Source organism: Loxodonta africana, chromosome 11 (assembly GCF_030014295.1).
Source record: "Loxodonta africana isolate mLoxAfr1 chromosome 11, mLoxAfr1.hap2, whole genome shotgun sequence".
NCBI lineage: Eukaryota > Metazoa > Chordata > Mammalia > Proboscidea > Elephantidae > Loxodonta > Loxodonta africana.
Window position 1 is genome coordinate 24,463,494 of NC_087352.1, and position 11,018 is coordinate 24,474,511.

The 11,018-nt window shown below is 52.2% G+C and overlaps 1 protein-coding gene across 7 annotated transcripts; it reads right to left on the reverse strand.

Moving 5' to 3' along the window:
• Positions 1-351: 351 nt before the first annotated feature.
• ISOC2 (isochorismatase domain containing 2) lies at positions 352-10,809 on the reverse strand. 7 transcript variants are annotated; one of them, XM_064294275.1, is made up of 7 exons: positions 10,703-10,809; positions 9,220-9,298; positions 3,663-3,803; positions 3,355-3,564; positions 2,975-3,045; positions 2,686-2,803; positions 352-752 (listed from the first exon to the last, which is right to left on the reverse strand). In XM_064294275.1, exons 3-7 carry the CDS (start codon positions 3,798-3,800, stop codon positions 672-674), a joined length of 618 nt encoding a protein of 205 aa, XP_064150345.1. In that variant the 5' UTR covers positions 3,801-3,803; positions 9,220-9,298; positions 10,703-10,809; the 3' UTR covers positions 352-671. The 7 variants fall into 7 exon arrangements, with proteins under 7 accessions (XP_064150345.1, XP_064150341.1, XP_064150343.1 ...); XM_064294271.1 differs by having other exon boundaries at positions 3,663-3,849; XM_064294273.1 differs by having other exon boundaries at positions 3,663-3,849; positions 10,640-10,755.
• Between the last annotated feature and the right edge of the window lie 209 nt (positions 10,810-11,018).

The window sequence follows — 11,018 nt, forward strand, 5'->3', positions numbered from 1 at the left end:
TTGGGGAGTCAGGGGTGGCGGCGGCGTGGGGGGCCGGCCGGGGGAGGCAGAGCGAGCGCGTGTCTGCGAGCCTCTGGGGCTGGGTGTGTGCGCGCGCGCGCTGATGGCGGGGCGGCCGGCAGCTTGTCAGAGACCCCCGGCCGACAGTACTCTTTCCAGTGCAGATGCGCGCCGGCCTCCCTGCAGATGTGGCTTTGGCCAGCTCTCGCCTTTGCCTCGCGCCGGCACCGAGCTGAGAAGAGGCACCGCCCCCTCCCCACCTGCTAGGGACCCCTCTCCCCCCTCCACCTCAGCCCCCAGTCACCCCCGGGACACCCCCCGAACCCAAGAATGGTTCAGTCCACAGCCATATGAATGTTTATTCTTCCAGTCCCGGTCCCACACAGTCGGTAACACTCCCTCCCCCTCCCCTTCCCACTCCTTGAAGCGGCCCGGGACCGATCTCCGCCTCCAACTTCGCTCAACCAACTCCCTCTCAGCTTCCAGGAGTCTAATTTGCATTTCCGGGAGCAAGTGCCCAATGGGAAGGCCGCCCCCACCTCCCCTCCCAAGGGGGCGGTACTCCCGGTGGACTGCACCACTCCTGGGATCCAGGGATGGGGGGAAAGCACTTCCAACGAAGTCTGGATGACAGGAGGGGGGTGGTCTCTCTTCAAGGCAGGGTCTAGAGGTCATCTGAAGATGGGGTTCTGGCCTTGGAAGAGGCCCAGGAGCCCACTGTCTGGGGCGGGCTCCTTAATAACCTTTTGGATCTGCAGGAAGAGGGTCAGGAAGAGTCAAGGGTCCCCATCTCCATGATGGCATGATGGCAAACGCCAGGGTGACTCTAAGACTTCATTTCCCTTGCCCTTTGGCAGCAAATGAGCAAACCCACCACTTCCTCTTGTCAAAACTTCTCCTGGGGCCTCCCTGTCACCACACCTGCCTGGTTTATCTTGTACTGGGCTGTCATCTTTGTCCCTTTTGCTGGCTTGGGCCACTAATGGTGGACAGCTCTGTCCTGGGGCTTCTTGTGTACTCCCCCTCTTTTCTAAGTAGCCTCATCTCTCCCACCCCTCCTCTAGGACCTCCACTCTCAAATCTCCAGCCCAGACCTTTACCCGAAACTCCAATGATTCAACTGCCCCTCTGACTTGGCCACTTGACATCTCAAACTCCCTGTCCTCCCCTCATCAGTAAACCACAAGAACCACCAACCAGCTGGCCAGGTCAAAATCAAAACCGGGAGTCCTTCTCCAGCCCACCTCCTCCCACACTCCCCACTTCCATCCATCCGCAAGTCCTGTTATGTTTACCTCCAGAAAATAAAAGGAAAAAACAGAACAGGACAATCTTGCATTGCCACTGTCTCCAGGCTGGGGCAAGCCCCCCATCACCCACTGCTGGCCTGGAGGCTGGATGTACCCTTCTCACTGGTCCCCCTCCTCATCCTTCCAGCCACCTACCCTAACCTATTCACCACACTGTGGCCAGAGAGATCTTTGTAAACTGCAGGTCTTATCAAGGAATGTTCCCCCGTGCAAAACCACTCTGCTAAAATCCCACATCTCTGCCAGGGCAGGACATGGCTCTGGCTCGCACCCTTTCCCCCCTCCCCTGCCCATCAGTTCGGCCACAGCTCCTTGAGTAAGGCAAGTGCAGTCCTGCCTCAGGGCCTTTGCACTGGCTGTTTCCTCTCGCAGAAACATTTTTGAATGCCTGGTTGCTCCTTCCCCTCAGGCCTTAGCTTCTAGACCACCCCTTCAGAAGAGGTAATCCTATGGTTCTGTCTCACAGTCTCTGCACATCCCCTTCCCAGGGCCAAGCCATTTCCTCATGGACTAGGCTCTGTACGGGAATCCTGGCAAGGCAGGGGAGGCACCATGCTTGTTTTTGCTTACTGCTGTATAACCTTGGTGCTTGCAACAGTCGGTGCTCGGTAAATGCTGTACTGAACAGAACTAAAAGGAGGGAAAGGGGCAGAACCCAAGGGCCATGAACTTCCAGTGATGCTGAGGGCAAAGGATGTGAAGCAGGGGCTACCTGGTCACACCGGGCCATACCTCTGGGGGTGGGGGTGACAGCTGGACCTGATGGGGAAAAGCTGAAGGGATGGAGAGAAGGGGACAGGGTGGGGAGGGGATCAGGGGCTTCCCCTATAGGCCCGCTGCTGGGCTGTTTTTCCCTATGCCTATGTGGCTCCCTCCCTCCCTCTTCACCTCACTTCACTCCAAGGTCACCTCCCCCAGGTGGCCCTTCATACCACCCTATGGAATCTGACCGCCTTCCCAGCTTTATCTTTCTCCTCCATCTCTATGACCATCTACCATCGGCCATCGCATCTTCCCTCATTGATTTATCCTGACCATCGGCCATCGCATCTTCCCTCATTGATTTATCCTGTTATGGGATGTCTCCGCGACTAGGACGTAGCTCCCCCTAGAGGCAACGGCGGGGGTTGCCAGCGTGTTCTCTCAAAGGTAACTGATACATGGGGGAGCCCGGGTAGCACAGTGGTTAAGAGCTTGGGTGAACCAAAAGGCTGGCAGTTCAAATTCACCAGCTGCTCCTTGGAAACCCTATGGAACAGTTCTCCCCTGCCCTATAGGGTCTCTGTGAGTCGGAATCGACTCGACAGCAACGGGTTTTTTGGATGCCTGGAAAGGGGGGGGTCCCCAGGTGAAGGGAAGACGTGGAAGCCATTACCTCCTTGAACTGGGGGTGTGCGGCGTCACCCACAAGCTGCAGAATGAGTCCCTCGCTGGTGGAGAGGAAGGCGCCGCTCTGACGCATCCGGGACAGCGCCACCAGCCGGTCTACCTGGCTGAAGGGGGGAGGGGGTGGGGCGTCACAGGGGAGAGGCTTCAGCGCCAGGACGGCCACATGGACCCCCTGGCAAACACGGTGTGGCTGGCCTGTTTCCCCGCCGGGCAGTGGTTGTTCCTGGGTACCCCCACCCTTGACACTGACCCAGCCCTGGGAGGGCTCCTCTCACCTGCGGGAGGAACAGGCGTCCACCACCACGTGGACCTGCAGCCCCTGGTCCAGGAGGTCCAGGGCTGTGTTCTGGGGGGCAGAGAGAGGTTAGAGGTACCCTGGACAAGAACAGGGGCCCTGGCTGAGGGACGGGGGATCCCAGATCAGAACTGGGCACCCGGGATGGGAATGAGGGAAGCTGAAATCAGGGCAGGGGTCCCCAGGTTAGAATGGGGGTTCCAGGTCAGGATGCAGACGGGATGCCCCAGTTAGGATGGGGGTCCTGAGAGGATGAAGGGCCCAGGTCAGGAAGGGGTCCTGGATCAGGACAGGGTATTGTTCTTAGAAGGGGGCTCCCAGGTGAGAATGGGGTCCCCAGGGATCAGGCCCGGGTCTCACCAGGATGCAGGCCTGTGCCTCGATGCCACAGAGCAGCACCGAGCGCAACTGGGGCCGGGCGTCCAGCTCCTGCTGCAGTGCAGGCACCATGCTGAAGCAGGTTTTATGCACAGGCTGCAGCCCCTCAGCCCCCAGCTCCGGTACCGTGGGGCCCAGGCCTTTTGGGTACTGCTCTGTCAGCACGGCTGGCACCTCCAGCAGCCGGGCCACCTGTGCCAGGGAGGGGGACAAAGGCCTGGCTGAGGAAGGAACTCCTCTGGCAGGGGGCCAGAACTCCTGAGTCTGAGGGAGGAGTGGCTACAGAGTACCTTGAGCATGCGGGCGGCCACAGAGACTATCTCGGGGAAGTAGGTGACTCTGTGGCGGAACTTCTCCTGCATGTCACACAGGAACAGGATGGACGATCCAGGAAGGACTCGGCCCAGGCTGGGTCTGACAGCTGCCATGTCCTGGGGGTGGGCAGAAGGGCTGCTGGGCCAAGGGCAGAGACTCTTCCTGGAGACAGGTACAGTGTTAGGGAATGGTTCTGTGGTCTCTCGGTGACTCCCTAAGAGCGGGGGTGTCAGAATCCTGCAGAAAGGTGGTGTGACCAGCCCTTGCCTGGGAGGAATATAGTCCCCCTGCCCCCCTACCCAAGAGAAACTTGCGCAGTGACTTGCCCAGGGGCACACAGTCTGTCACCTACTGGGTTAGGACAAAGAGCCATCTCCACATACAAGTGTCTGGGGCCCTTAGTTCCTCGCTGCTCACTGTCCTTGCCCCGTTTCTCCTTGCATTGCTGCCTAACTGGGGGTCTTGCTGGCTTTTGTGTAACGTGCAGGTGCTTTGAACCTTTTCATATCTGACTTTCCCACACTTAGTCTCTAAACCTCAATTCACCCAGGGGTCAAACCTGCTGGCTAAACTCCCTTCCAGGTCTTAAAAAGAAAGGCCAGTAAATCCCTATAATGGAATATTGTTGTTGTTGATTCCCAGACACCTATATGGCAGAGTACAACTTCCCCATAGGGTTTCCTAGGCTGTAATCTTTTACTGGAACAGATTGCCAGGTCTTTTCTCTCACAGGGCCAATGGGTGGGTTCAAACTATCGACTCTCCAGTTAGCAGTGGAGCGCTTAACCATTGCGCCACCAGAGCTCCTTGTTGTTATTGTTAGTTGCCTTCAAACGGGTTCCGACTCACTTCCGTGTGACAGAACAAAGCCTTGCCTTACTCAGCCATAAAAAGGGATGAAAGGGGAATGGGGAGTGACTGCTTACTGGGTATGGATTTCCTTTGGGGTGATGAGAAAGTTCTGGAACTCGATGGAGGTGGTGGTTGCACAACACTTTGAATGCACTTGATGCCACAGAACTGTACATTTTAAAATGGTTAAATTGTACGTTATACGAATCTCACTTCAGTTAAAAAAAAAATAAGAAATGAATTACTGATACCATGTTATGGCATGGATGAATCTCAAAAATATGATGCTAAATGAAAGCAGCCAGACACAAAAGGCCACACATATTGAATGACTCCATTTATATGAAATGTCCAGAATGAGAAAAGCCATAGAGACAGCAAGCAGATTAGTGGTTTCCAAGGGCTGGGGGGTGGGGGTCGGGGTGGAGGGAAGAAATGGGGAGTGACTGCTTCATGGGTACAGGGTTTCCTTTTGGGGTGATGAGAACGTTCTGGAACTAGATATAGCTGCTGGTTGTGCAACTTTGTGAATGTACTAAATGCCACTGAGTTGTGCACCTTAAAATGCTTATAACAGTAACTTTTATGTGGTATGTATTTTACAATCAAAAAAAAAAAAAAAAAGGCAGCTGCTGAAGCTTCCGGCCGGCAACCCTTTCACAGGAGAACAACGGAGACACAGAGGAAACTCTGACCACAGTCCCGGACCAGTCAGGGTGTGTCTGACGCCTGCTCAGAGTGTCTACGCGACTGGGACCCTGGGTTCCGGCACATCTTGGTATGTCCCGGTGGTGTGTCCCTGTGTCTCCAAGCGCTGCACAACTGGGTTCCAGCTGGCTTTTGTCTGCAGCTCTCTCCTCCTTTGCATGTGAGACTTATTTGCGGTATTCACTGAGTTGCTAATTCATCTGGAAAACACGCGGCCCTGGGGACACAGTATGCAGCTGCGGTAGAGGGGGCAGAGGGGGTAAGGTACCGGGACAGTGGAGGGAGCTGGGCACTGAGGGAAGAACTATTTTTTAAGCTGGAGTGCCTCAGTGGTGCAAAGGGTTAACATGCTCAGCTATTAACCAAAAGGTTGGAGGTTCGATTCCTCCCAGAGGCAACTGGGAAGAAAGTCCTGACGATCTACCTCCAAAAATTCAGCACAGTTCTACTCTGACACATACAGGGTCGCCATGAGTTGAAATTAACTGAGTCGGCCCCTAATTCATGGTGAACCCATGCACAATGGAACAAATTACTGCCTGGTCCTGTGCCATCCCCATGATTCGTTTCAGATTGGACTGCTGTGATCCATAGGGTTTTCACTGATTGATTTTCAAAAGCAGATCTCCAGGCCTTTCTTTCTTGTCTGTCTTAGTCTCGAAGCTCCACTGAAGCCTGTTCAGCGTCAAAGCAACATGCAAGCCTCCACTGACAGACAGGTGGGGGCTGTGCACGAGGTACATCTGCTGGGAAGGGAACCCAGGTCTCCCGCATGGAAGGTGAGAATTCTACTGCTCAGTTCTGACTCATGGCAACCCATGTCTTACAGTACGACTGTGCTTATAGGGTATTCAATGGCTGATTCTTCAGAAGTAGATTGCCAGGCCTTTCTTCCAAGGTACCTCTAGGTGGACTTGAGCCTCCAACCTTTTGGTTAGCAGTCGGTTGCGTTAACCCCTTGCACCACCCTGGGACTGATGAGTACAAGGGTGTTTATTACTATATCCTTTAAGCTGAAAACATACATTATAGAACATGTTTTTATGTGTGATATGTAACTAAAAAATCTAAATGATGGTTAAGAATGGTGATTTTCTATTATATAACTTTCATCTCAATAAAAAAATTCTGAATGGAAACTCCCTCTAGAACAAAAAGCACAGTGAAACAACCCAAGTGTTCATCAGCAGACAAATGGATAAACAAAATGTGGCATATTCAGACAATGGAATATTACTCAGCCTTAAAGAGAAAGGAAGTCCTGATACTTGTTACAGCATGGATGGTACTTGAAACAAGTCAGTCACAAAAGGACAACTATTGTATGAGCCCCCTTACATGAAATATCTAGGATAGGAAGGAGCCCTGGTGGCATAGTGGTTAAGAGTTCGGCTGCTAACTGAAAGGTTGGAGGTTCGAACCCACCCAGCAGCTCTGCAGGAGAAAGACCTGGTGATCTGCTTCTGAAAGGTCGCAGCCTTGAAAACCCTACGGAGCAGCTCTACTCTGACACGCATGGGGATGCCAGCATCAACTCAACGGCAACTAACAGAACAACATGTAAATGTCCAGGGATCATGGGAGACATACACCAATACGCTAGCAGTAGGATTCCTGGTGGCACAAATGGTTAAGCGCTCAGCTGCTAACTAAAAGGTTGTCCGTTCGAACCCACTCAGAGGCATCTTGGAAGAAAGGTCTGGTGAGCTGCTTCTGAAAGGTTACATCCATTGAAAATCCTATACAGCAGTTCTACTCTGCACACATGGGGTCACCACGAGTTGGAAATGACTCAATGGCAACCAACAACAAGCCCCCATCAGTCTGTGTCTGTCTGTACTCCACTGTGTACCCAGCACCCAGCACAAGAAGTGACCAAGGATGTCCAGGCACAAAGGAGAGGGAATGTTGTTGTTGTGTGTTATCAAGTCGATTCCAACTCATGGCAACCCCATATGACAGAGCAGAACTGCCCCACAGGGTTTCTGTCATGGATTGAATTGTGTCCCCCAAAAATATGTGTCAACTTGGTTAGGCTATGATTCCCAGTATTGTGTGGTTGTCCTCCATTTTGTGATTGTAATTATCCTGTGTGTTGTAAATCCTAATCTCTGCCTGCGGTTAATGAGGCAAGATTAGATTATGTTAAAGATGATTAGGGTGGGATATTAGCACCCTTACTCAGGTTACACCCCTGATTCAATGTAAAGGGAGTTTCCCTGGGGTGTGGACTGCACCATCTTTTAGCTTATAAGAGGTAAAAGGAAAGGGAAGTGAGCAGAATGGGGGGACTTCATACCATCAAGAAACAAGGGCCAGGAGAAGAGGGCACCCTTTGGACCCGGGGTCCCTGTGCTGAGAAGCTCCTTGACCAGGGGGAAGATTGATGACAAGGACCTTCCTCCAGAGCCGACACAGAAAGAAAGCCTCCCCTGAAGCTGACGCCCTGAATCTGGACTTGTAGCCTACTAGACCATGAGAGAATACATTTCTCTCTGTTAAAGCCATCCACTTGTGGTATTTCTGTTACAGCAGCACTAGATAACTAAGACGGTTTTCTAGGCTGTAATCTTTATGGAAGCAGATCACCAGGCCTTTCTCCTGAGGAGCAGCTGGTGGCTACAAACCAACAACATTTCTGTTAGCAGCTAAATGCTTAACCACTGCATAACGAGGGCTCCTTTGGGTCAGATCATCTAACCAAACCAAACCTGTTGCCATCCAGTCGATTCTGAATTATAGGGACCCTATTTTTTTTTTTTTTATTGGACAGAGTAGAACTCCCCCACAGGGTTTCCAAGGAGCGGTTGGTGGATTCAAACTGCTGACTTTTTGGTTAGCAGCCATAGTTCTTAACCACTATGCCACCAGGATTTCCCCCAGGTCAGATCTAGGGGCCCAAAAATCCAAACAAGAGCTCCCCCTTCAGGCTGGTAGGAATGTGGGTTGCAACAATCTTTAGGGAGGGCGACGTGGCCACGTTCCTCAAAATTATAAAGACACAAACCTTATGACTCAGAAAATCCACTCTAAGAATTTATGACAGGTGATTATTACAAGACTCTTAGGCAGAGCAAAGGATTAGAAATAAAACTAAACAGCCAGAGTTAGGGCACTGGTTACATAAATTATCTGTACTACAGAATTCTATGCAGCCTGGAAAAAATTACAAGGAAACTCTTAAGTAACAGTATGAAAAAGAGTTCAAGAGATGTTAACTAAACCCCTTGCCCATGGAGTCAGCTTCCAATTCATAGTGACCCCATGTATTACAGAGTAGAACTGCTCCACAGGGTTTGCAAGGTTGTGATCTTTACAGAAGCATATCGCCAGGCCTTTCTTCCAAGGTGCTGCTAGGTGGGCTTGAACTGCCAACTTTTAGGTTACCAGCTAAGAGCAAACCTTTTACAGAACAGTGTATATGATGTGCTTCCATTTGTGCCAAAAAGGGAAATATATATATGTAAGTTTGTACTAGCTCCTATCTATTTCTGGTATCTTTAGCAGACACATTAAGAACAGGTGCCAGGGGTTGGGGGGACAGGGTCCCTGGGGGATGGAGTGTGAATGAGACTCGGTTTTTCACTATCAGTTTTTTTTATTCCTTTTGAATTTTGGGCAATGTGCAATAGATTGTCAAGTATAAATACCAAACTTGTTGTCATCCAGTTGATTCTGACTCCCAGCAACCCCATGAGTTACAGAGTAGAACTGTGCTCCATAGGGTTTTCTAGGGTGTAATCTTTACCGAAAAGAGCCCTGGTAGCACAGTGGTTAAAGTGCTCAGCTGCTAACCGAAATGTTGTGGTTGGAACCCACCAGCCACTCCAAGGGAGAAAGATGTGGCAGCCTGCTTCTGTAAAGACTACAGTCTTGGAAACCCTATGGGGCAGTTCTACCCTGTCCTATAGGTTTGCAATGAGTCAGAACCAACTCCACGGCAATGGGTTAATCTTTACGGAAGCAGATCACCTGGCCTTTCTTCCGAAGCACTGCAGGGTCTAACAGCCAACATTTAAATCAGTGGTCTAGTGCAAACCACTTGCGCCACCTAAAAAAAAAAAATTTTTTTTTAGGGACCACCTAAAACCAATCCAAAGGCAGTGCCATTGAGTCGATTCTGACTCATAGCAACCCTATAGACAGGGTAGAACTGCCCCATAGGGTTTCCAAGGAGAGGTGGTGGATTCGAACTGCCCACCTTTTGGTTAGCAGCTGCACCCTTAACCACTGCACCACCAGGGCTACAGGGACCTCCTAGTCAAGTATAAATAAAATAAACAAGTATATAAGGTCACAAAAGCCCTAGTGGCACAGTGGTTAAAGCACTCGGCTGCTAACCGAAAGGTTGGCGGTTCAAACCCAAGTCTGCTTCTGTAAAGATTATAGCCTTGGAAACCCTGTGGGGTGGTTCTACCCTGTCCTATAGGGTGGCTATGAGTCAGAATCGACTCAAAGGCAGTGGGTTTATATATGGTCAAACCCCAGCAAAACTTATCTGTGGGGCAGATGTCTGGATAGTGGTTACTCTTGGGGTGAAACGGCAGAAGAGGGTATAAGTGAACTTCTAGGGTGCTGGAAATGTTTCATTTCTTGATTTGGATGCTGTTAAGAGTGGGGTGTTTGCTTTGTGAAACTTTACTTGAACCATGTCCTTGTGATGTATGTGTTTTCCTGTATTAATGTTATACTTCCACGAAAAGTTTTAAAACTATAAAATGAAATGAAGGGGTTGGGGTCCAGGTGGGTGAGGAGGAAGCCTGGGTTCCCCTAGGAAGCTGGGGAAAGAGGGGACGAGATTGGGGGGAGCAGGAGGAACAGGCTATGAGGGAAGGGGGAGGAGGAAGACTCCTAGGTTTCTTGCACTATTCTTGGCAGGCCCGTGTATTAACTGGGGATCTCGGCAGGAGAGCTGGGTTTTGGGTGTTAAGGAGTATATGTGTATGTGTCTGTGCGTGTAGCGTGCCCAGAGGGTGGTCTGGGCTGGAGATAGATTTGGGGGCATCGTGGAAGGTGATGAGAAGGTAGGAGGGAGCCCTGAGTTGGGGGGACGGCAACTGGCAGGGAAGGGTGGGGGCAGGACTGTTTACTTCCCCATATGGTTTCTGGGGACCCAGCCCTGGAGCCAGGACTTCTTGGCTGTGTGACCTTGGGCAACTTTCACTCTGAGTGAAAGTTTCCTCCTGGGAGAAACTGTGCGCGGGCGGGGGATCAAGCCCTCTACTCCGCAGGGCTGGGCTGATGAGGAAATAGAGGGCAGCGGGCGCGATCGGAGGAAGGTATGAGCCTGCAGATTTCGGAGGGGCTGGGCTGGGATCCGCGTTCAGCTGTGCCTCAGTTTCCCCATCTGCCGGGCTGGAAGCGCCGGCAGGCGGGCCGCGGAAGGACTTACCCGGAAGGCGACGGGTTCCAGCGCAAGCCGGACCCCCGCAGGTGAGGCCTGGGGGACACTCACCTCTCAGCACCGGATTTCCGCCCCACAGGCTCAGGGTCCAGATGCTACAGAGGCTGTCTACCGTTTTAGTTTTGACCCTGCACGTGGCCCGCCCCTCGTGCCGTCCGCATCCCGCCCACCCAGGCCGAACTGCCCAATCAGCGTTCGCTCAACTCGGCTCCCGCCCTCCTAATCCCGGCCAATCCGCACCCGCCGCTGCTCCCGCCTGCCGGGGGTGCAGCTCTTGCTGTTTTTCAGTCTTAAGAACTTGGTTGGCCCGCGGCGGGGGGCGGGGAGAGAGCTTGTCCTACCAAAGAGGAGGCGTGGAGGGCGTGGG

Coding starts and splice junctions, on each gene's coding strand:
- ISOC2 (XM_064294275.1), bottom strand. CDS start 3,800: ATGGCAGCTGTCAGACCCAGCCTGGGCCGAGTCCTTCCTGGATCGTCC. Junction 3,565..3,662: donor TGGCCGCCCGCATGCTCAAG/GTACTCTGTAGC, acceptor TCCCTGGCACAG/GTGGCCCGGCTGCTGGAGGT. Junction 3,046..3,354: donor AGGCACAGGCCTGCATCCTG/GTGAGACCCGGG, acceptor TCTGCCCCCCAG/AACACAGCCCTGGACCTCCT.